This window comes from Loxodonta africana, chromosome 18, assembly GCF_030014295.1.
Source record: "Loxodonta africana isolate mLoxAfr1 chromosome 18, mLoxAfr1.hap2, whole genome shotgun sequence".
Lineage (NCBI taxonomy): Eukaryota > Metazoa > Chordata > Mammalia > Proboscidea > Elephantidae > Loxodonta > Loxodonta africana.
The window spans coordinates 50,872,658-50,899,043 of NC_087359.1; the positions used below are offsets into that span (position 1 = coordinate 50,872,658).

Sequence of the window (26,386 nt, forward strand, 5' to 3'; positions counted from 1 at the left end):
TTGTTGTTAGATTATCACTAAAATTCTAATAATTTGATTCATAGTTTTTCCTATATGTCCTTTTCTATCATTGCTTATTATCGAAAGATTGATAGAGAGCTTGTTTACATTATCTACTTTACCTCATTGTTCTGCCTGATTCTTTCTTCCTTTCGCGAGTTTAGTAGTGATTTCACATGTAAAATTTGTTAATTGGAAATCTTGGACTTTGGTGTCACTAAGGAGTAAAAGCAGGCAAATAATTTCAAGTACATTGTAAGTAGAAAATGAGTATAGTGGGGTAAAGCGTCACAGTCTTTATTTCGGAACACTTTTATGGTCTGTTATTCTTTTTTCTGCCTTAGAATGAGTACTTACTAACGTCTTACTGACTACAGACTCAAAGGATCACCTAATTTAGTCTTGTGTTCTTTGAAGTATTACTTTTTTTTTTCCTTTAGGAATTTGATAGAAGTCACGCTCTTAGCATTGTGTGCCTTATGAACAGGTAGAAGTGCACGGCCGAGGACATGAACCTGCCGTAAACCTTCTGTGCATTAGAGAAATTAGGAGAGGACAGTAAGGGAGAGAGGTAGAGAGAGGAAGCTGTCCTGAAGAGTCATATCTCTCTCCCTGCTCTGTAATCCTTATTATTGTCTAGTATGTATCTGTCAAATAGAGACTTTAAAGTATACTTTAAAATGAAGGCTCACTATTGTGAAAAACGTGGGAAGAGAGTACAAGTTCATGTGGAAGGGAAGTAAGCAGCAACTTGTGGCACCTTATTTAATAAGATGGAATAGTAGCAGTCCTTTCTGAAGATATGTATTAATTGGAAAAATGTTCTTTACTAAATAAAAGGTAGCTTCCTTTTAAATGCAAATAACTTTAAGTGGCATTCTCGGCCTTGTTTTCTCCACATATAATATGAGAGTAATAATAGTGAGCTCCCTTCTAGGGTGTTAGCAGATTAAATGAATTAATACAGATTCAATGTTTTAGAGCAGTATTTGTCACATAGCTAAATACTCAGTAAGTGTATAGCTTTTAGTATGAGGAGGCAGTTTAGAGTCTGGACTCTGAAGCCAGATATCCTGGATTGGGGTCCCGGCCCTGCCACTTGCTCTCTGACTCTCAGCAAGTTCCTTGTCCTTTCCCTACCTCCGTTTCCTCATAAGAACAATAGTGTTAATAATAGTACCTGTTTCAAAAGAATTGTTGTCAGGATTAAATGAGTTTATATGTTTGAACCGCTTGGTCCAGTGCCTGGCAAATAGAAGCCCTATGTAAGATTAGAGGTATGAGTCGGAATCGACGGCAGCAGTCATAGCAGCAGCAGTAATCAGTTAGTGATTTAAATTTACCTTTCCAGTATACGGAACCCCTGGTGGCATAGTGGTTAAGAGCTATGGCTGCTAACCATAAAGGTCAGCAGTTCAAATCCTGCAGGCATTCCTTGGAAACTCTGTGGGACAGTTCTACTCTGTTCTATAGGGTTGCTATGAGTTGGAATCAACTCGACAGCAGGGGGTGTGGTTTTTTTTCCCCAGTATACGTGGCAACTTTGACACCTACTGCATTTTAAAAGAAAAATTGACATTTTTTTTTCTGTTTATCATCATCATATTATATTTATATATGTGTCTTTCCTTTGAGAACTGTGAGGTAGCTGCTGTTAACACAGCATACAGACTTAACTGTTTAGTTATGTGATTTTAGAACTACAAAGCACTTTAAAGCACCTCTCTCTTCTCTGAATTTACGAATGAAGCCTCTGAGGTCCGTTTAGGTTTTATAATTGCCTGAAGTTGTATTCGGCAGTTACTTCATTACCTGATCTAGAACTCCAGAGCTCAAGTCTTCTGATTTCTAGCTGAGTACTTCTTCCATTATTCTATGCTACCTTCCATTTTTCCAAAACCAGAATTACAGACTAAAGAAATATAAAATTGTCATAACTATTAGTTGTTAAGATCATTAATACTCGTAGCATGTATGTGTATAAGGCGTAAAAAAAAAAGTAGCACCATCATTGATAGAGAAAAAAGTGAATGCTGATGCTTACTTTTGAATATCATAAACTGTTCATATAACTCAGAAGGAATCATAAAATTCTCTTGTTATTAAAGTGGCACATAGTCTACTTTGGATTTTTGGTCAGATTTTTGGTTTAACCATTGGTGAGACCTTACCTACTTTGTGACCTACCTTCCTGAAAACGCAAGCTTCTATGATGTTTCAGATAGTTTCAGACTCAGACCCAGAGTCAATAAAAACAAGACAAGATCTTTGTGTGTTTAGGAAAAAAAATTTTCCTAGAACAGCCAGAACCAAACAACAGAGTCAGAATACCCACTGACTATATAGATCTATATGTATCTATACATCTACCTACATATATATATACACACACATACATCATATATATATATTTCTATATATATGTATACACACACACATATTTATATATATGCCTACGATTGTTTGGTTCAACATATAGAAGGAAAGTCATGATAAATTGACTGAAAAGGTATATTATTTCACTGAAAGCCAGAAGGAATGACTAGAAAAATAAGGCAGAAGAGCAGGAAGAAGAAAGAACCTGAGTAGTGGTACCAGTTTCAGGCAGTGCAGGACAATGAGAGCAACAGACTCTTAGAATAAAAAAGAAATCCAAAGGCAGAAGACCACTCTCATTTGGAGTATTGGGGAAGAAGTGAATAAAAGTCATCCGTATCCCCATATTCTCCAGATCTAGTGATATCACTCACTGTGTCATGTTAAAAACATAAGATGCAGTCTATGGGGGCAAAGAACCATATAGACTGCAGCCTCAGAAAAGCTATTACAGTCATTCTATTGCTAAATTATTTTAAAACTCAACAAATTTAATGCCTGATAACATTTTTATGTTATTTTCTTGGCAGTGATACCTATAGAGTCAACCTGTGGACTAAGCTCCTCAGAATAAGCAATAATATTATAGAAATGGCTTCATGTAATTTTGTTTAGAAACATAGGCACTATATAAGACTTTTAAGCACATTAAAGTATTTAAGGTACAATTACAAATATTTCTTCTTGAAATTCTGTTAAATGCCAAACTCAGAGAAAAATTTTAAAGAAAAATTTCCTGTAAATTACAGTACAATTTTTCTATAAACTTAAAACTACTCAAAAAAAAAAATCTATTTTTTTAAAATAAACTTTCAAGTCTTAGACTTGCATATCAAGTGTTATCTCAACACATTGTCACCAAACTGAGATGCTCTCCTTGAAATAATCAGAGGATTGAAAACAATTGAATGGGTAGTACCTGTTTCACTGTGAATTAGAGCTATTTAATACCCATTTTGGCACAACTCAAAATGAGAAGAAACAACTGTAAGCATCCATTAATAATTGGAGTGTGGAATGTACACGGTATGAATCTAGGAAAATTGGAAATCATCAGAAACTATATTGAACGCATAAAGATCAAAATCCTAAGCATTAGTGAGCTAAAATGGACTGGTGGTGGCCATTTTGAATCACACAGTCATATGGTCTACTATGCCAGGAATGACAAATAGAAGAGAGATGGTGTTGCAGTCATTGTCAAAAAGAGCATTTCAAGATCTATCTATCCTGAAGTACAATGCTGTCAGTGATAGAATAAAATCTATACACCTACAAGGAAGATCAGTTAATACAACTATTATTGAAGTTTACGCACAAACTACTAATGTCAAAGATGAAGAAATTGAAGATTTTTATCAACTTCTGCGGTCTGAAATTGGTCAAACATGCAGCCAAGATGCAATGATAATTACTTGTGGTTGGAATACGAAAGTTGGAAACAAGGATCAGTAGTTGGAAAATATGGCCATGGTGATAGAAATGACACTGGAGATTGAATGTTAGAATTTTTCAACACAAATGACCTATTTGTTGGGAATACCTTTTTTTCAACAACATAAATGGTGACTATACACGTGGACCTCACCAGATGGAAAACACAGAAGTCAAATTGACTACATCTGTGGAAAGAGATGATGGAAAAGCTCAGTATCATCAGTCAGAACAAGGCCAGGGGCCAACTGTGGAACAGACCATCAGTTGGTCATATGCACGATCAAGTTGAAGCTGAAGAAAATTAGAACAGGTCCATGAGAACCAAAGTACAACCTTCAGTATATCCCACCTGAATTTAGAGACCATCTCAAGGATAGATTTGACACATTGAACACTAATGACTGAAAACCAGATGAGTTGTGGGATGGCATCAAGAATATCATACACGATGAAAGTAAAAGGTCATTAAAAAGACAGGAAAGAAAAAAAGGCCAAAATGGATGTCAGAAGAGACTCTAAAATTTGCTCTTGAACATTGAGTAGCTAAAGCAAATGAAAGAAATGATGAAGTAAAAGAGCTGAACAGATTTCAAAAGATACTTTAAGAAGACAAAGTATTATGAAATGTGCAAAGACTTGGAATTAGAAAACCAAAGGGAAGAACACAATGGACATTTCTCTGAAAGAACTGAAGAAAAAAATTAAGCCTTGAATTGCAATATTAAAGGATTCTATGGGCAAAATATCGAGCGACGCAGGAAGCGCCAAAATAAGGTGGAAGGAAAATACAGTCATTTTACCAAAAAGAATTGGGTAGTGTTCAACCATTTCAGGACATAGCATATGATCAAGAACCGATGGTACTGAGGGAGAAAGTCCAAGCTGCACTGAAGGCCCTCAATGAGGTGAATTGATACAGTGGTTTCAACAGTGGGTTCAAGCATAGTAACAGTTGTGAGGCTGGCACATGACCAGGTGGCAGTGTTTTGTTCCGTTGTACATAGGGTCACTATGAATCGGAACTCAATGGTCGGTACTTAACTACAACTACAACAATATCCAAAATTATCTGGTGCTTCTCCCACACTTTAGGAAAGTTAATACTTAACAGAAGATGCTGACATTTGGAATAAAAAGTGTGACTTTTTATACTTCTGAATCCTTTGATGTTTTCACAGTAAGCCTATGTTGCTTTTTAAAAATTCAAATCCAGTAAAGTTAATTGGTATGTGGCCAGACGCCTAGGTTTTACTCTAATTCTTCTTGTTGCACTTTCAATTAAAGGGACTGGAATTTATCCAGAGCTGATTTTTTTTTTGTAATAATTTTTATTGTGCTTTAAGTGAAAGTTTACAAATCAAGTCAGTCTCTCACACAAAAACCCATATACACCTTGCTATACACTCCCAATTACTCTCCCCCTAATGAGACAGCCCGCTTTCTCCCTCCACTCTCTCTTTTCGTGTCCATTTCGCCAGCTTCTAACCCCCTCCACCCTCCCATCTCCCCTCCAGGCAGGAGGTGCCAACATAGTCTCAAGCGTCCACCTGATCCGAGAAGCTCACTCCTCACCAGCATCCCTCTCCAACCCATTGTCCAGTCCAATCCATGTCTGAAGAGTTGGCTTTGGGAATGGTTCCTGTCCTGGGCCAACAGAAGGTCTGGGGGCCATGACCACTGGGGTCCTTCTAGTGTCAGTCAGACCATTAAGTCTGGTCTTATGAGAATTTGGGGTCTGCATCCCACTGCTCTCTTGCTCCCTCAGGAGTTCTCCAGAGCTGATTTTTAAAGGATCCAGGGATTGATAATATCTAACAGGTTTATACATCAAAGAAGAAAAAACGTCTAATAAAATGTTGATACATTGTCCCCTTATATTGATTAACTTTAGATACTATAATTGCATTAAAAGAATCAGCATAAACTATGCTGTTGCTATGCTGTGACTTAGAGGTTGTCTTTTAAATTTGATGTTTTACTCAAGTTTTAGTTACTTCTTTGTAAGTAGTACCTTCAAGACCCACTTTCATTGATCGGTTTTAAGTATTAAAGTTCACGTCAGTGTTTATTAAATGCCACTGATTTATTCTACCCATAGTATTATCTATTTCCTCAGATGCCTATGAGATATTTTTCAGCAGATTGGTTCCTTTTTAGTCTTTCTGTTTACCATCAGTCACAAATATTCTGATCTCTTCTGTCTTCAAAACACTCACAAATACACGTTCTCATAGTGCCTTGTCTCCTTCTTCTTCTCAAGTCTTATCTATCTAGAAAATAATTTTAAGCTAGAGATCTCTGCTTCTGCGGCTTCATAGTCTCCTGCTTTTTCTCTGCCTCTCTCATCATTCAGACTCTATATCCTCCCAGAATTTTTGTACTACCTATCTTGTAAATATTGCTCTCTTCTTAACTCTACATATGCCTATAAAGTACTATTTTCATGTGCTTCGAGAAGTCAGACTAGCCCCAAATCTTTATATCCAGCCTTTCTCTGTCCTAAGCACTAGATTAAAATGTCTAGATATCTCAAACCAGAATATTCCAGAATAGAAAACACATTGCTGTCGAGCTGATTCCAACTCATAGTGACTTTGTATAGGACATAGGGCTTTCAAGGCTGTAATCTTTCAGAAGCAGACCAGCAAATCTTTCTCCCATGGGGCTGTTGGTGGGTTCCAACTGCCAACCTTCCAGTTAGCAGCCAAGCGGTTAACCACTGCGTCGCCATGGCTCCTTTCCCAAAATAAACTAATTCCCAAATCAACCCCATTCACCCATATACCCTATCTTGTAAAGGCATTTACTTTCATACAGTCTTCTAAGCCAGGTCTTCATGTTCTTTCTTGGAATTATCCTTGTTCCTCTTTCATACAGTTGTCAAATTTTTCACCTCCTTGAATCCATACACTTCTCCCCGTCTCATTTCTGGCTCTACCTTGGTTTAGGACCTGATCATGTCTTGCACGAATTATTATAGGAGTTTTCTAACTTATGTCCCAATTTCCAGTTGCTACACAGTGCACTAGAGTTGTTTTTTTAACACAAAAATTGAATTATGCTGTTTCTGTTTAAAAGCCTCTCACAGAAAAATTATATCAATAAAATAAGTGAAAGAAAAAAAAACAAAAAACCAATATGCTGTGTTTCAAATATGGTATATCTATTTAACAGCAACCATAATGATAACCACATTTATTGAACGCCAGTCACTTCACATACATCACTCATGTAATCTTCACAAGAACCCTCTGAGGTAGATACTAATATTATCCCAATTATTACCCATGAAGAAACTGAGGATAAGAAGTTTAGCTGTTGTGCAAGGTCACATAGCTGGTAAGTGATGGAGGTAAGATTCAAATACATAGCCCTGCCCATAACTTGAACAATATACTCCACTCATCTTTTACATTTATATATATCTTTACAGTCACAAGAAATTATAGTTCTGTACCAGAAAGATGTTTCCCTGTGCTTTGTTAACTATGCAGAGGCATTCGACTATGTGACTCATAACAAATTATCGATAACATTGCGAAGAATGGAAATTCCAGAACACTTAATTGTGCTCCTGAGGAACCTGTACATAGACCAAGAGGCAGTCATTTGAACAAAATCAGGGAATACTGCATGGTTTAAAGTCAAGAAAGGTTTGTGCCAGCGTTATATCCTTTCCCCATACTTATTCAGTCTGTATGCTGAGCAAATAATCCAAGAAACTAGAGTATATAAAGAAGAACGCAGCATCAGCACTGGAGAAAGATTATTAACAATCTGTGGTATGCAGATGACACAACCTTGCTTGCTGAAAGTGATGAGAACCTGAAGCACTTACTGATGAAGATCAAAGACCACAGCCTTCAGTATGGATTACTCCTCAACCTAAAGAAAACAAAAATCCTCACACCTGAACCAATAAGCAACAACATGATAAATGGAGAAAACATTGAAGTTGTCAAGGATTTCATTTTACTTGGATCCACAATCAATACACCTGGAAGCAGTAATCAAGAAATGAAATAATACATTGAGCAAATCTGCAAAAGACCTCTTTAAAGTATTCAAAAGCAAAGACCCTTTTTAAGGACTAGGGTGTGCCTGACCCAAGTCATAGTGTTTTCATTTACCTCATATGCACACGAAAGCTGCACAATGAGTAAGGAAGACTGAAGGAGAATTGATGCCTTTGAATTATGGTGTTGGTGAAGAATATTGAATATACCATGGAGTGCAAGAAGAATGAACAAATTTGTCTTGGAAGAAGTACAACCAGGATGCTCATTAGGAGCAAGGATGGCAAGACTTCATCTCACATACTTTGGACATGTTGTCGGGAGGGACCAGTCCCTGGAGAAAGGCATCATGCTTGGTAAAGTCGAGGTCAGAGAAAAAGAGGAAGACCCTCAACGAGATGGATTGATACAGTGGCTGCAGCAATGGACTCAAGCATAACGATGATTGTGAGGATGACACGGGACTGGGCAGAGTTTCATTCTCTTGTGCATAGGTTGCTATGGTTCTGGAATCAACTCGATGGTATCTAACAACAACAACATAGTTTGTAATGCTATAGTTACTGTTAAATGGTGGAATCTGAGTGCATATGGTATTTAACCTTTCAGTATCAAAAAAGTCTTCCATGGTTTCCTATTTTCAGCAGAGTGAAGGCTCAGTTAGTTTATGTAACAGAGTCCTTCACAATCTGTTCCGTTTATCTTACCAATTTTATTTGTATATACACCCTTCCTCCTTTAAGAGATTCAAATTTAGTTATATACTAAAATGTTTTTAAGTGGCTATAGCCAACCACAGCAGGGTTAGAGATAATAGATAATTTTAGGATTCATTTTTGAAGGTTACGTAGTTGTTGGATTATTAGGTTTTACTTTTTATTTTATATGATGTCATGATTTTTAGGACACCAACCCTGTTGTTATCGAGCCGTCATCACTGCTGAGTGGAAGGAAATACTCATTTGGAACAACAGTCCATGCTTTGGAGCAGAGTGAAGATAGAGTCGGGGGTGGCAGCCTCACTTACCTGAACACCACAGAGGAGAAATTTTCAGACAACATTTCTACTGCATCTGAAGCCTCAGAATCTGCTGGCAGCAGTAAGTATGACTTGTTTCCCGTGAAGCTTAGTCAGGGTCAGTTCTTAAGGGAGTATACTGTGGGAGACAGGATGGTGGATGGGATATTGGGCAACAGGCTTTCATTCACGTAAATAAGTTTTGAGTGAAACCGTCACTTGTAGGTACTGACTATATATTAAAATATTCTTTAATGTTATTAGCAACTTTACAAAGAGAAATTTATTTTTTTATTCTACTTCATTAGTCTCTCCATTTGAAAATATTTTTCATTGATCAAACCACATCTCTCCATTTTGCTGTTAAATTTGTCGATAAATTTAGATTTGGGGAGACAATTTTTGAGCAAATCAGTATCCCACCTTCAAGACTCCTAAGTATAAGCACACCCTCATTGGATTAAATGTATCCTCACATCAGCTGTGAGGACCATGGTCTCGGGGAACACATAGCGCAATTGGAATAACATAGTTAAAAAGAAAATGCTCTACATTCTACTTTGGTGAGCAGCATCTGGGGTCTTAAAAGCCTGTGAGCAGTCATCTAAGATACTCCATTGGTCTCACCCCTTCGGGAGCAAGAGAGAATGAAGAAAACTAAAGACACAAGGGAAAGATTAGTCCAAAGGACTAATGGACCACAACTACATGGTATCCACCAGACTGAGTCAGTCCAGTATAATGAGATGGCGCCCGGCTACCACCACTGACTGCTCTGATAGGGATCACAATAGAGGATCCCACACAGAGCTGGAGAAAAACGTAGAACAAAATTCTAACTCACAAAAAAAGATCAGACTTACTGGCCTGACAGACTGAAGAAACCCCAAGTATATGGCCCCCGGACATCCTTTTAGTTCAGTAATGACATCACTCCTGAGGTTCACCCTTCATGCAATGATTGGAAAGGCCCATAAAACAAAACAAGACTTAAGGGACACATCAGCCCAGGGGCAAGGACTAGAAGGCAGGAGGGGGACAGAAAAGCTGGTAATAGGAAATCCAAGGTCAAGAAGGGAGAATGTTGACATGTTGTAGGGTTGTTAACCAGTGTCATAATACAATATGTGTACGAACTGTTTAATGAAAAGGTAATTTGTTCTGTAACCATCTGAAGTACAATAAAAAAAAGGAAAAACAATGTACCCTCACATCAGATTCTTGTGACATTTCTGGCCACAATTGGAATTATTTTGTTAAAATACTGAAAAAGAATTCATGATGACTCCCATTATTTCCGTCTGCCGTTGGTATTTACCTAAAACTTAGTGGTTCCACACTTATGTGGAAAATGTTTGTTGCTGTGCCCCAACTGAACTGAGTTGATCTCTATTATCCTGCTAACACAGTGGCAGGACCCTGTACCCTGTTGTTTTGTTTTTGAAATCCTCTCTTCTGTAGAGGGAATAGGCAAAGCAGATAGAACTAACATTTTTTCTACAAAACTTCTCTTTGTAGAACTTACTGCCTGTTTTCCCCTACCTGACATTACAGAGACCATTTAGCAGTCCTAGAAATGCCCTGATCAGCTTTAACACCAAGATTATTTCTTAACCCTTTCTAAGGTTCTTTTTGATATGTACTCATCATATGTTACCCACAGGCTTAGCAGTGCTACAGGTAGAAAGTTAGAATGTGATTGATAAAATTAATACATAGTTGATGCCTTAAAATACCATCAAGGTTTACTACTCTAAGCCATCATTAATCATTTTTCTGTGTGACTTTGTCTGTTGTGATGATCATGCCTCCCTTTCAAATAGATACACTGAGAACAATTTCTTCCTCTTAGAGTTCTGCTATTGGAGTTTTTTTTTTTTTAGCTCCTTCTGTTTAGTTTAGGGACTCCCTATTTCCATTACCTATCAAGAGCATTTAGAATGTGTTTGCAGATGGAAGAGAAAAATTAAGGGAGACCATGTGAGAGCCCAGCTACTTGGCCACATCTCTTACCTTGCTATCAGAGGATAGTGTTGTCCTCATCATGAATTATTAAATATTCTAGGACATTGGCCAAATGTTTATTTGGTAACAGTATTAAAAACTTTTATTCTATCTAATGCCATGCCACGTATTGTCCAGAAAAACATACGTTGTATTTCCTGCCTCTACACATTCGTCAGGATCTAGGAACATACTGATATGCCACCAGAATAATAGCATTCACTTGATACATGGAAAGTGAGTTCACAGCTTCAAGGCTGTTTGTGTATATTAACTAAAAATAAGAGATTCCATCCTTTTTTTCTTTATAGGCTTTCTGTATTCTGCTACACCGGGGGCAGACATATGCTTTACTCGACAAAATAACACTTCTGACAATAACAACCAGTGTTTGCTAGGATCTAATGGGAATATTTTGCTGCACCTCAATCCTCAGAAACCAGGGGCTATTGATAACCAGCCATTAGTAACTCAAGAACCAGTAAAGGTAAATAATTTGACATCTAACTTAAAATCATTCCTTTTGAATAATTGTCATTCCAAAAGTTTTAGCACATAGCAAAAAGCTAGTGATTCATTTAATTAACCTGTTATGGACTGAAATCTCTTTACATAGTACATTTCTGTGAGAATGTTTTATAATTGAGTATAGAAATAGTCTAGTGATCCTTGGAAATACTGCTGTTCTTACCTAGGACCCAAACCAAACCAAATCCATTGCCGTCAAGTCGATTCTGACTCATAGCAACCCTATAGGACAGAGTAGAACTGCCCCGTTAGGTTTCCAAGAAACGCCAGGTAGGTTTGAACTGCTGACCTTTTGGTTAGCAGCCGTAGCTCTGAACCACTACGCCACCAGCTACTATAAAAATGTGGTTTCACATGTATATGGAAAATTTTTTTCCAAAGTATTTCTTTTTATCATTTGAAAGAAGTCTGTAAAAGCTAATCTTACTATTTCCAAATATTACGGTGATTTTTACAAGTGATTTGCCTTGAGTTCCCTCTCTTAATAGTTTACTTTGAAAGTCAAAAATAAAAATCTCTTTTAGAAAATTAGTTTTTTCCAGCAACATGGAACTGGTCAGTGACTTAACGCATTTGCTCTCCCATGTCTGTAGGTTTTGTTAAAACACAAGAGACTCCCTAATATTAAAAATTAATGTTTACATTCCATTCCTTGTAAGGCTACGTCACTAACACTTGAAGGAGGACGATTAAAACGAACTCCACAGCTAATCCACGGAAGAGATTATGAAATGGTCCCAGAACCTGTGTGGAGAGCACTTTATCACTGGTACGGCGCAAACCTGGCCCTACCTAGACCTGTAAGTATAGCCCATGATGCTTCTTCATATTCCTCATTTACGTGTAGAACAGTCATTGATGAGGGCTTCTATTACTTTTCTATATGAGTTTAACTATCCACAAGTCAAGTGTTTCCTTCTGGTAGCAGAGTACTCAGTCTCTGTTCAAATTATTTTAGGTTCCTTCACATTTGTTAATTCATTCATTCATTAAACATTTATGGAGCACTGTTTTGGGTACCAGCTATACAATGATGTGCCAGTGGGAGTGGGCGGCCAAGATGGAGGGGAGAAAATGGTCACTGGACTAAAGGAAATCAAGGAATTCTGAGGCTGGGCTGTTAAATGTGCCATCCACATAAACACAGACATCATCTAGGATAATGGAGGTCTTAGGCTGGTGAGAAAGCCCAAGACCCAGTGCCAAAAAGTTGAGTGAATGTGGGAGGGTAGTGCAGAGATTACTTTTGTGGCTTTTTGTGGTTTGTCTTATTGAAGGAGGTGTATATAAAAGATCACAATATATGACAACAGGAATTCAAACTTGGTGAATTCTGATTTGTTGCCAAGACTAGGATAAGTCATTTAGGGTAAAGTGCTCTAAGATGATTTGGACTTGGAATATCTAATACTGAAATATTAGTAAGTTAACTGTATAGCATCGTTTGTTGTGCCTCATTTTTTTACATTGTCAGTGCAGTGAAATACCTTATAATGAAATTATTTTGGTATATTAAGAAATACTCTCCTTTTTTGTAAAATAGCCCAGCTATGACTTTCTCATACCAGGAAGGTTTTCCATAGATGAGATAAAGTAAACTAGGTAACTTCCAAAAAGTAAAAGTCTGATATAAAGACTTCTGGTGTAACTTTGATACTGATTTGGAATTATTAACAATTTTACGTATTTAAAAATTTTGCCTAAGTAGAAATGAGGAACTGAGGGTTTGTTGGCTTCAAAAGAATCCTACACATCCGTACATAAACACATGCTTTTGTACATAAATCATAGTTTATTAACCAATCCCCAACTGTAATTTGCTTATTAGATCACTTATTATCTTGAAAAGCAAAATATATTATATCATAAAAAGTACTTCATTATCAGTTTAGATTCTGCCAGAGATATTTTATTAAGTACTCTGACAACTACAAATGCTGAATTACTTATCTCTTCCAAAGTCACACTTAAACTGGAGTCGTAAGAAATTACCATTGGCTTTGCAGCTGTCAGCGCCTATCTAGGAGAGATGATAGATTTTGTTCCTTCCAGGCGTCTTTGAGGAGGGTGTCAGGGAGAGCTCCTTTTACTGCTTACCATTTAAGTAGGTAATAATAGTGGGTGATTTAAGTAGGCGTTGATAAAGCTCCCAAATGGAGGCTTTCGAGTGCCATAGCATAGCATATTGGAATGTGCAGAATAATCTTAAGAGGTTTGTAGCATTTTTTTTGTTTCTTTACTGCCCCTTCTTGATATTAAAAATGTTCTCTTACAGAAAATATTGTTTACTAGGGCAAAGGGAAATAAAGTAGATGCCTAATCACTTGAGGCTGATAAAGATTGTGTAGATTTTCTGTTTTAAAGAGTTCTAACCCTGATATCCTTTTGGAATTCTAAATTGGCAATATGCTACTTTTAAAACCCATAAAGCAATATTTTGGTAAGAAATGTCTCCCTTTGTCTGGGGGCTGGAAAGCAGGTAATTTGGAGGGAAAAATTCTGTTCCAACAATGTAAGTCTAGTTTTGTACGCCTAATTTAGTTGTTTTAATCACAGACAAAAAGGATATAGATACAGCTATATGAACAAACTAATTATACAAGTAGAACATAAGTATTAAATTTTTTTTTAATAGTAAATTTTTATCTGGAAATATTTTTATCCTCACTGCTAATATAAGAAATAAAAATGGAAGCACATTTATATTGCTCTCTCTGTGCATTAAAAAAATAGGATTTTTTTAATGTTTTTAAATAACGTTCTTTGATAAGGTTTTATGAAGGTAGTTCTCATACATTACTGGGAATATTGTAAATGGCTACACTTTGCGTGGAAATACGACAAATACTTTCATACTTTTTGACTTGTAGTTCTAGTCTGAGAATTCATCCTTAAAAAGACAGTCATCTATATACATGAGAAATATAAAAGTGAAAAGAGTTATGGTTTGAGGATAGTAGAATTATAGATAACATTTAAGATTTTTTCCTTAATGTTGGTGTTACTCACTTCTGAATGAAAAGGGAGAAAATGACCACGGTTTCCAATCTTGGAAGATACATCCATCATCAGGACCCTGAGAGTACTCAAGCCCATGTAACTTAAATCTGTGAATATAAGTAATCTATTTTTTATAGGTAGTGAACCTCTTCAACATTTTAGTTTAAAGATAAATCTTTTAGAAGTTTTTTTTTTTTTTAAATTGAAAGTTTTTTTTCTTTTAGGGTGGTTACTTTTTGTCTTTTAAAACATCAGGTGATCAAGAATAGCAAGACAGACATCCCAGAGCTGGAATTATTTCCTCGCTATCTTCTTTTCCTGAGACAGCAGCCTGCCACTCGGACACAGCAGTCTAACATCTGGGTGAATATGGGTATGATGAGCCTGAGAATGTTTCCTCAGCATTTACCGAGAGGTAACTTAAGAATGCAGCAAGAATACCGTGCATTTCCTTAAAAAAAAAGAAGGGCAAACCAAGTTGCTCAACATCTGGTGCCACTGTACTAATACCGATTGCCGTCTGCTTTCAAGCAGAATCAGTAAATCCCTGGTGGGGCTTAGATCTATGGTCATGCGCAAGAATGGCTGGGAGAGAGGCAAGAGCAGACTCAGGAGGGTTGTTTCCTTTTCTGGTTTGTAAACACTCAGAGAGAATCAATAGAGAAAGATTTTACATTATTTCTTTGAGACAAGCCACTCTAAGTGTTTGCTAGGCCTAAGTTGTAGTGTGCTAGTCATTGGCTGGTCTTTTCAACTCCGCTGAAGTTCATAAGAAATAATTCCTTTGGCAGTTCTTATCTCTGAGTACAAGGATGAAATGAATCATTCCAATCCTATTCAAAATAAATCGTTGTGCCTGTGGCCTTCTGCTTACCCTTAGATTGATAAATAACAGCCTAATAACAGCAGAGGTTTTGCTATAAGGTAAATTATCCTATTGATCACTGCGTTATGCCTAGTCAGGTGGTGGCAGCAAAGGGGTACAGTACTTCAGGCCAAAATGATAGGTGTCAGTTTTTTGGGACTTTCGGTGGAGGGGGGGGAGGTTGTTGTTGTTTGTTTTTTCAAAATGTAATACATTTCTCAAGCTAGGTCAAAGGAGGCTTTGTAAGAGTCAGATAATACAGATTGAAGAGTATATTTTTTAAATTGAAAGTGATACATTTGCTTTGAAAAACACCAAGACTATCAAAATGACATATAATTAAGTTCCCATTTTACTGTATAACAAGCAAAAATTTCCCCTTTAATTTTTCTATAAGGTAAATGTTATTTGTGGGCAGAACTTGCTCTGTGCTTTTGCCTTGCAATTTTTTCTTCAGAAGTAAATAATGAGTACATCCATTTATACAAAGTCTCAGACTTTGTGTTAACAACACCAGTGTATTACATAATTAATACGACTTAATATGCCAACCCTATAAGTACCATCTCTCCTTTAAAATTGAGTAGAGTTAGTTGTATATCGTCCTTAAGGTTATATGCAGATACTATATAAAGATTCTTTCAGGTATTACTTGGTAAGAATTAGAGCAGAGCAGTGCCCTCTCCCTAACCAAACTTTGTATTTGGGGAAAATGTCCAAATAAAGGAACAAATAAAATTACATCGATGAAATAGAATCTCTATCAAACATTCTTGATTTAATTTTCCATTAAATATGTTAGCCTTGACTTCATGGCATCCATAGCATGTCTTTTTCAATTCTCTTTGTAAGATAACATGAGAGGCAAGATGTGTTGTTGCGCTTTTAGTAAGTATCCTTCATAACTCTTGTGCTGATCCTAGATTTTTGCTGCTTCTGTAAATTCCACTAGATTTGTTGGTGCTGTTTGAAAGCACAAAATTATGTGTAATAAGTGGCCGCCTGCTTAATGAGCTTTGCTGTAAAAACTCTATAGAGCTCAAATACGTTTTCTTATGTGGCTTCAGACAATAGAGATTGATGTGGATGCTACACTTGCAGGTGCTTCTCAATCCTAGACCTGGGTAGCTCTGATGCACCAAATTTATTCTTAATTTGAAATTTTATTTCTTACTAATTAGTTGTGAAATCAATCATTAATCATTTTGAAGTTTACAAAAATATGCTTTCTTGCTGTAATCTTATAACTAATCTTCTGATTTGTAACTGGAGAAATTTGCTCTTTTGTTTTCTTTTAGGGAATTATCCTTTGCTTGCTGATAGTAAAAGATTTGCTTTGCTGTGTGTTTAAAAATTGATCATGGTTTGGATTTGTTCTGCTATAATATAGTGTTCATCTTTCTCATTACTCCACTTGTTACAGCTGTTTACTGTAAGACTGTTTTATTCCTTTTGAAGTGGCAGATATACAAACTTTGCCACAGCTAAAATGACTTAGATATAGCCTTTTCTATAGAGAAGGCTACAGAAGTCATTGTTCCATAGATGAGTTTTCAGCCCATCTTAGGTGAGTGAATTCTTTTTACATGTTCTGAAAAAAGCAGATGATGCCAGTACATTTCTCAGCCTTGTTTAATAAGTGAAGCTCACTAAAAGCACATTTAATGGGAGGAAAAAAGCTAATGTAACCATTGAATGGGTGGGAAACTACCTACAATATGTAATTGTACACTAAAGGAATTATACTAATATGTTAAGTTTATATTTTTGTTTTGGGTTACTCAAAAAAATATCTCCCATAGGCAGAAATGACCATTTAAACCACAGCTTTGGTCTGGATTTTTGGCTGAATAGTTAACCAGGGTTTAGCAAGTTTTTTTTAGCAACTGTCTTTGATTTTCATAATCTGTTGTCAATTTATCTCCGTCCTCTATTGAATTATGTGGTTAGCCTTGATACATTCTTTCTTCTATATTCACTCTGCCCTGTACTGCCACTGTTTGGGTTTCTACCTTGAACCCTGTCTTAGTTATCTGGTGCTTCTACAACAGAAATACCGCAAGTGAATGGCTTTAACAAACAAATTTATTTTCTCACAGTTTAGGGGCCTAGAAGTCCAAATTCAGAGCACCGGCTCAAGGTCAAGGCTTTCTTTCCCTGATGGCTCTGAAGGAAGGTTCTTGTCTCTTCAGCTTCTGCTTCCTGGTTCCTTGGAGATCTCCATGTGTCTTGGCACCTGTCTTACCTCATTTCTCACTCTGCTAGCTTGGGTTTAATCTGTTTTATGTCTCAAAAGAGATTGACTCAAAATATACCCTACACTAATCCTGTCTCATTAACGTAACAAGTGGGATTGTAACCACAGGCATAGAGGTTTGGATTTACAGCACATATTTTGGGGGGACAGAAATCAGTCTATAACATTCCACTCTTTGGCACTTAAAAACGCATGTCTTTGCCACATGCAAAACACATTCACCCCATCACATCATCCCAAATGTCTTAACTCCAAGTCCAAAAATCTCATCTTCTGAAGCATCTAAATCAAATGTGGTTGAGACTTTAGGCATATTCCATCCTGGGGCAAAATTCCTCTTCATCTGTGAACTTGTGAAATCTAGAGTACAAGCTATCTGTTTCCAAAGTATAATGGAGGAACAGATGTTTCTATTACAAATGGGAGAAATTGGAGGGAAAGAAGGGATAACAGACACCAACCAAGCCCAAAACCCAGCAAAACAAATTACATTAGCTCTCAGGACTTGAAAATTATTCTCCCTTCTCTGAGACCATCTGAGCAATGGCCCCCTACTCCAGACTCTGCGTATTGACCACACCCCTTGGATTCTGGATGGAGGCCCCTTGGCCCTGGGCTTCAGCTCCACCTTTCAGGCCCTCTGGGATGGCAACTCTGCTCCCAGCTGTAGGCAGCCCCATTCTCCTAGTCCAGCTGAGTGGCGACCCCACGCCCTCAGCTCTAGCAGTCCCTGTTCTTCTGCCCCTTAGGTATGGCAGTCCCATCCCCTCAGCTTTGGACGGCAGTCTCATCCCCTGGCACGCCTAATGGCAGCCCCACACTCCAGAACCAAGTTGGCAAAAATCTAACTCTTTGAAACCTAGGAGGTTGTGGCTCCACCCTTTGAAACCAAGAAGACCCTGCTTCCCATGTTCCTTCCAACAGTTCTGCTGGTCCCTAAGCTGCTCTAGAAATGGTCCTCTTCTTTTCTTTTCTACAACAGATGTAACTCCTTTGGTCTGTTTCCTGCCTATTGAATTCTGAGAGACAGACAGCGTTCTTTCCTTTTGTTCTTTCTCCATCCCCTTCAGTCTAAGCTAATGGGTTTTCTGCTGTGGTAGTTGGTTAGATTCATCAGTCCACAGGCTTACTCTCTTTAACAAAAAGATTGTGTAGCCACGTCCCTGGTGAACATTCTAGGATATGTTTCCTTAGCTTGTACAACAGAATTTTTCTAAATCTTCTTAAGTTTTCATTTTGCAAAGTTCATCTTTAAGTCCATCTCTTTCCTATATCGTTTTACTATAAGCAGCAAAGAGAAATCGTATGGCCTCTTTAAGATCTTGCTTAGAAATCTCATCAGACAGGTATCCAGGTTCATCACTTGCAAGTCCACCTTTCACCAAACATTTGAACATAATTCGGGCAAGTTCTTTGCCACTGCATAAAAAGCATTGCCCTTCTTCTGTTGTCCAAGCACATATTCATTGCTTTCTTTTAAAACCTCACCCAAAGAACATTTAACGTCCACATTTCTAGCAACATTCTTTTGTTGGCACCATATGTATTCTCTAAGATGATACAGACTTTCTCTATAGTTCTGCTCACTTTCTTCTGAGCCCTCACCAGAATTGACTTTGACATCCATAATTCTACCCACAGTCTCTTCAAGGCAACCCAGACCTTTACTGTTATCAAAAAACAAACAAAACCCCATTGCCAGGAGCCCTGGTGGCACAGTGTTAAGTAAGAGATACTGCTGCTAACCAAAAGGTCGATGGTCAAATCCACTGATGACTCCTTGGAAGCCCTGTGGGGTAGCTCTGCTCTGTCCTGTAGGATTGCTGTGAGTCAGAGGCTTTTACTATTAAAAAAAAAGGCACCTTAAAACTCTTCCAGCCTCTAACCATTACGCAGTTTAAAACTGCTTGTACATTGTAGGTATCTGTTAGAGCAGCACCCCACTCTTCCAGTACCAAATTCCGTATCAGTTATCTAATGCTACTATAACAGAAATACCACAAGTGAATGGCTTTAACAAACAAATTTATTTTCTCACAGTTTAGGAGGCTAGAAGTCCAAATTCAGAACGCCAACTCTAGGGGAAGGCCTTCTCTCTCTGTCAGCTCTGGAGGAAGGTGCTTGTCTCTTCAACTTCTGCATCCTGGTTTCTTGGAGATCTCCATGTGTCTTGGCATCTATCTCACCCCATCTCTCTCTCTCTCTCAGGTTGTTTAATCTCTTTTATATTTCAAAAGAGATTGACTGAAGATACACCCTACTTTAATCTTGCCTCATTAACACAGGCAACCCATTCCTGAATGGGACTGTAACCACAGGCATAGAAATTAGAATTTACAGCTCATATTTTGAGAAGGCATAATTCATTCCATAACAAACCCTTCAGGAATTCAAGGTCATGTGTGTTGTCATCTTATTCGGCAGACAGGCCGTGTGATTTTTTTTTTCCTCTCATGATCTTTCAACAGGGCAAATTTTTTATCATGGGAAGCGTCTTGGCTTCACTTTAAAGCTCTCTTTAGTCATCTAGAGTCTATGCCTACTTAGAATTTGAAGTAAAGTTTTCTTTCTTGTGTAATTGTACCAATGTGCCAGGTAATTGGGCCATTTAATGAGTGAGAGGGATGAGATTAGTAATTCAAAGACAGTTTGTTAAGAAAGTGGATCAGGGGAATCCAGTTACCGAACTGGAATTCAAATTCAATCCCATTTTATCATCTCTACTCTTACAGAGTTTTATTTCACTTTGCTCTTGAGCATGGCCCAACTGTGGACAACCAGGTACCAATGCCTATTGTTGATATTTGCCAACACATACCCACATTTCTTGGAATCCAAATACTGCTAGTTACTTGAGCCTTTGGGTTTTTGTTGCTTTTCCTTCCAGAGTTTAGACTGTCGATCTACCTCTAAGAAACTCGGTCTCCTGACTTCATTTTAAAAACTTTATGGTACTCTTAATTTATAAAGTTATTAAACCTGTAATTCCCATTTGTCATCATTATTTCCTAAAATAATATGATCCTCATTGCTGAAAAGGATGCATAATTTTTTACATCTGCCTTTTTCCTTATTGTGATTACTATGACCATAGGGAATGTACCCTCTCCGAATGCTCCTTTAAAGCGGGTGTTAGCCTATACAGGCTGTTTTAGTCGAATGCAGACCATCAAGGAAATCCACGAATATCTATCTCAGAGGCTGCGCATCAAAGAGGAAGATATGCGCCTGTGGTTATACAACAGTGAGGTAAGAGGCATCTCAGTCAGGCCAAGCCCTGATCAGGTGTTAAATCCATGTTTCATGAGTATGGGGTTTTTGTCTACCATAATTATGCTAAAAACCGTGTCTAGGATCTCAATGAAAACTTCAACTTGTAGATTACTGTATGTATACGTATAGATATTTGTCACTTGAGACCCACAATAACAGTTGGTCAAGGACAGTGTATAAACTTTTTATTTTTTTCCTTCTAAATTTTATTTATTTTGTTGTTGAGAATATACACAGCAAAACATACACAAATTCAACAGTTTCTACATGTAAAATTTAGTGACATTGATTACATTCTTTAGGTTGTACAACCATTATCAATTAACGTAAACTCCCTGCCCCCTAGGGTTCCTGTCTAATCTTTTGTGTTGCTGTTGTCAATTTGATCCCCATAGATAGTTCTTAAAGAGCATAATGCTCAAAAAAAAAAAGAAACCCAAAACCAAACACATTGCCATTGAGTCAATTCTGACTTCTAATGATCCTATAGGACAGAGTAGAACTGCCCCATAGAGTTTCCAAGGAGCGCCTGATGGATTCGAGCTGCCAGCATTTTGGTTAGCAGCCATACTCTTAAACCACTACACCACCAGGGTTTCCTTTGTAACTAGTTAAGCTAAACTGTTGTTTGTTTTGAAGATGACTTCAGGGAATATTTTTGGTTTAAGGTTTAAAGGTTAACTCAGGGCAATAGTTTCAGGGATTCATCCACCGTCCATGGTTCAAGAAAGTCTAGGTAAGGACACTACAGTCTTACAGAGATTATTACTATATTCTTAAGTAATGACAAATATCTTTTCTTTCTTTTAATAACTAAATAGATTTATTTGGGATTTGTTTCCAGGTAACTTGTGCCCATGTTAAAAAAAGTCAAGCAATACAAAAATATATAGTGCAAAATTCTTCCCTCCCATCATCTGACCCTTATCCTCCATTCTCTTCAGAGGCAATGCTGTTAAGTTGCTAATACGTATTATTCCTAATATATTCAATATAGATTATACTGTTAGATTGATCATAAGAGTAGTTTTAATCAGGTCTCTCTTTCCTGATGCCTTCTTTCTTCTCCTTTTCCTTTAGTCACCACTGAGAGTCAGTACAGTATAATAGTTAAGACCATAACTCCTATAGCCACACTTCCAGAGTTCAAATCCTGACTTGGCTACTTGTTAGTTGTGTAACCAAGGGCAAGTCGTTTAACTTCTATGTGCCTCACTTTCCTCAAGAGTAAAATGAGGGAAATAATAGTTTCTACTTCAGGGTAGTTGCGAGAATTAGGTGAATTAATTTTGTAGGCGCTTTTGACAAGATGAATGTAAACAAAACACAGAATTCTACTGCATGACATTCTCAATTCCTAGTAAGTCATCAAGTTCCATTTAGCACATGTACTGTATTTCGTACTAGATACAAGAGAAAATTTATTTTCTGCAAGCCGTCATAAAATCTAAATCTCAGTGAATTTTGATTTGATATGTGGCGAATTCCATATAATTCTATATAACTTTTGTTTTGGGGTCATAGAATATATGTTTATGAAGTATGCATTGTCTTTTCTCATTTTGCCACCTAAATTATAAATATCTCTGAACCAACTATACGCCAGATTTCTGAGACATGAGTTATGTATCTGCAAGGAAGCTTTTATCGTTCATTTTATTTCCATATTTCAAGCTTACTCATCAAGTTAGCATAAACATTTCCTTCTCCTTACAGAATTACCTTACTCTTCTGGACGATGAGGATCATAGATTGGAATACTTGAAAATCCAGGATGAACAGCATTTGGTAATTGAAGGTACAAGATGGAAGCATGCAGCTGTATTAGATTTTTAGGGAAAGACTGTAAAGATCTAGTTACTGACTAGTTATTATCATTATCTTCTTCACTCTTACAGTGAGTTTTATTTCATTTTGCTTTTGAGTGTGACCCAACTGTGGGCAACCAGATACCAATGCAGTTGCTGATATTTGCCAACATCAATAATCAAGGCAACTATTATTTGATCATCATGTTCCTCGTATTAAAAAAACCCATTGAACCATTAAGTAGTCCTATATGCTATTTAGATTGCCTTTAAAAGGAAAATTTAGTGGTGTTGTTTTTTTAAGAACATATCTCCGTAATACTTTAACAGCTTTAAAAAAATTTTTATATCATTAATAATAACATATTGTCTTACAAAAACATGTTTACTTTCTTTAGCTGGCAAGAGGAGGTAACATTGGGTAAAAAGACAAGTTAATTCACTGTTACATTTTAAAAGTTTCAAGCTGCCTCTTGAGTTTAAAGAGACCAACTTGCTTAGAAATTTAATGGCACAGGCCTTCATTAGTCATCAACACTGGCCACTCACAAACAGATCTACTTGTATCTTTACACATAGATGTACACACTAGCACAGATGTCATTGAAAACTCAGTGTGTGTCTTTTCTCATCAAGATCCATGGAAACGTTGCTAATTGCCTTTGTATTAAAATGAGTAGATTATTCTGACAGTTGCCACAATTTAAGAAAGAATTGCAATATTTCTGATGTTTTAAATTAAAGAAATTCCATTATGCCTGTGCTTTAATTACTTCTAATAAATGTTGAGTATAATTTTACTTCAAGTAGGCAATTTAAGGAATAACTTACTAGTTCTAATCAAGTGACCGTATAATCCCCAGTATAAACAGGAGAAATGGCATCAGAACCAGTTTCAAAAATCATGATATTTTTCAGTTTCTGATTTAGAAATAACTTTTTTTTCTTTTTTTGTCAGAAGCAATTGAGTAGGTGTGAATTGGGTGCTTAGGAAGTTAACAGATTACTATCTCTGCCTTTCTAGTTCGCAACAAAGATATGAGCTGGCCTGAGGAGATGTCCTTTATAGCAAACAGTAGTAAAATAGACAGACACAAGGGTAAGTCTCCAGTGTATTATTTTTTTAAACAGATGATTTTAGATTTATTCTGTTTTGTTTTGTAATAGAAGTCAACTATTGAAGCGTTAACAACCTTTTTTTAGTTCTAAATTAATAACCCCCCTTTTTTTTCCTTGAAGCAGAATTTGATGTTCATAAACCTAGAGATTTGAATCATTGATACATAAAATCAATTCCTTTTTAACCCTGTAACTAGCTAATTTATATATATTTTAAAGACATAATACTAAGAGAGAAGAATTATTTGAATGCTAAAAAATACGTTAGCAGTTAAAGCAATTAATTGCTGCTTCAGGATTACAAATGTCCGAGAATTATCAAGATTGCCGAAAGACACTCTGTGGAAAGCCTTCTCTACTTTAGCACTGAAAGACCAGGTAGAGAAAGATTAGCCCCATTTAGCTAATTAAAATTATTACAAAAATCATTGCATTGAATTCAGGTTACTGTTTGTTTTATGGTGTATTTCTACCGCTGGGCTTCAGTCCTCATGTTGTTTGTTCTAGTTCCCACAGAAAAGGGAGCCACGGGTCTGAGTAACCTGGGAAATACATGCTTCATGAACTCAAGCATCCAATGTGTTAGCAACACACAACCACTGACACGGTATTTTATCTCAGGGAGACATCTTTATGAACTCAACAGGTAATGTTTCTTGAGCCATTGGCCTCCTGACCTCCTTTGACTTTGATATGAACCCAATATCACCTAAATCTCCTCTTTCTTCACCCTGGAGGAGAAAAAAAATCTTGTCTCATCTAATTTGCCCTGCCCTATTTACTGTGAAATACAGGCCAAGGGATGCTTTGTTGTTTTATAAAGAAAAGATATTTTGATGTGAAAAAAATGGATGATAGACATTTCCGCCTACATGCTTGTGATTTAAGAGACTCTTTGACAACAAATTTTCCTCCTAAACTTCTAGGACAAATCCCATTGGTATGAAAGGGCATATGGCTAAATGCTATGGGGATTTAGTCCAGGAACTTTGGAGTGGAACTCAGAAGAATGTTGCACCATTAAAGCTTCGGGTAAGAAGATTAAAATAATATGAAAGTATTTAATTCCTAAACAGTTGTCCAAGAAATCACTTTTCTCTACATGATTTCTATACTTAGCTTTTTAGTTTTAGTTTAATAAATGTTTTTGGATTCTTCACTAGACAGATACCAGATTCAAATACTTTTTTGCTTGTTCAGATACATGCAGAATACTGCTCTAGATGTAATGAGCAGGAAGAGACCAAAGGCACAGTCTAAATTTGAGGTGTCATTCATTTTACTAATTTATCAAATATCTTAATTGTATGTGTTGTGAGCCTTGCTTTGTTAGTACTTCACTATTAGTGCTATTCTAACTCCAAGCCGACCCTCAGGGTTTAGTTACCCCCAGTAAATTTTCAATATTACTAAGATAATTAGTTCTACCTATAGAATTTAAAAAGTAGCAAAAAGAAAGAATGTGATTAATGGATATATGTGTAAACCTTTATTAATATTAATGTAAAATTAGTATCCTATGTGGTAGATTTTAGTGAAGTTGGGATTATTTTTACTAAAAATAAGGCAACAGCTTTTCACAGTAAAATTTAATAACCATAATAGCTAACAATTTGACTGTTTACCACTTGCTAGACACTATTCTAATTACTTTTATGTGTACTACCATATTTTTTCGCAAATACCACGTGCCTTCTGTGTTTACTTGCCAACCATGCCCTCCCTGGCAAGGTATTTTCATAAGCATACTATGCTAATTTTTTTTTATGGCAACATGTAAAAAATGTTGGGTGAGAATGGCCAACAAACATAGAAGCCACGAGCTCTTTGCATAAAACTACAGTAACTCATTTACTCCTCTAAATAGCCCTATAATGTAAGGCAATGTTATCTCTATTTTACAGCTCAGGAAACTAAGGCACAGAGCAGTTAAGTAGCTTGGCCAAGGTTATAAGCTAGTAAGCAAGTCATCACAGTTCAACACTAGGCTATTCTGCCTCTAATAATAAAAGTTGCAATGTAAAAAGACCAGAAAAGTCAACTATGACAGAAAATATTGCATAGAACAGGAAGTCTTTCAATGTGTGTGAGCAAACCCTATTTTGATATTTCTATCTTTAATATCTGTGTGCCTAAAGAACTCCATTTGTGATACGATACTGAACTGGGACCACTTAGTATCGGCCAAAAAAAAAAAATTTTTTTTTCTTTGTCATTTTGAGATTAAGATGAGAAAGATTTCATAATTATCCAAAATATATTTTTTGAAATAGAAGCAGGCAAATACTATTACTGTTTACTTTCTTTAAATGCCTCTGCTTGAATTATGGGGCATGTTCATTCTAATTTTATGGGGTAGGGAGTAATGAATTTGACTCTTCATTTTTACAGTGGACCATAGCAAAATATGCTCCCAGGTTTAATGGCTTCCAGCAGCAAGACTCCCAAGAACTTCTGGCTTTTCTCTTGGATGGTCTTCATGAAGATCTTAACAGAGTCCATGAGAAGCCGTATGTGGAACTGAAGGACAGTGATGGCCGACCAGACTGGGAAGTAGCTGCAGAGGTTTGTCAGTTTTGAGTTACTACTGTAAGCAATAGATTAATTTTTCTAGCCACAAGTGAGTTTAGCAACTTTCCTGTGATCAGAATTTTACTGTGAAAGCAAAAGAATTTATATTCCCTT

At 36.8% G+C, this 26,386-nt stretch overlaps 1 protein-coding gene across 8 annotated transcripts in view; it reads left to right on the forward strand.

Moving 5' to 3' along the window:
• USP32 (ubiquitin specific peptidase 32) overlaps nucleotides 1–26,386 on the forward strand; it is a 205,463-nt gene that overhangs the window by 144,910 nt on the left and 34,167 nt on the right. For 6 of the 8 annotated variants that reach the window (XM_064271349.1, XM_064271351.1, XM_023553508.2 and 3 more), the window contains 10 exons: nucleotides 8,734–8,929; nucleotides 11,163–11,338; nucleotides 12,039–12,179; nucleotides 14,635–14,794; nucleotides 20,596–20,750; nucleotides 22,491–22,572; nucleotides 23,607–23,681; nucleotides 24,209–24,347; nucleotides 24,628–24,733; nucleotides 26,093–26,266. In XM_064271349.1, the coding sequence (XP_064127419.1) occupies nucleotides 8,734–8,929; nucleotides 11,163–11,338; nucleotides 12,039–12,179; nucleotides 14,635–14,794; nucleotides 20,596–20,750; nucleotides 22,491–22,572; nucleotides 23,607–23,681; nucleotides 24,209–24,347; nucleotides 24,628–24,733; nucleotides 26,093–26,266 (1,404 nt within the window). The remainder of the gene's footprint in view (nucleotides 1–8,733; nucleotides 8,930–11,162; nucleotides 11,339–12,038; nucleotides 12,180–14,634; nucleotides 14,795–20,595; nucleotides 20,751–22,490; nucleotides 22,573–23,606; nucleotides 23,682–24,208; nucleotides 24,348–24,627; nucleotides 24,734–26,092; nucleotides 26,267–26,386) is intronic. The other 2 variants (XM_023553509.2, XM_010594272.3) reach the window with 1 other exon arrangement.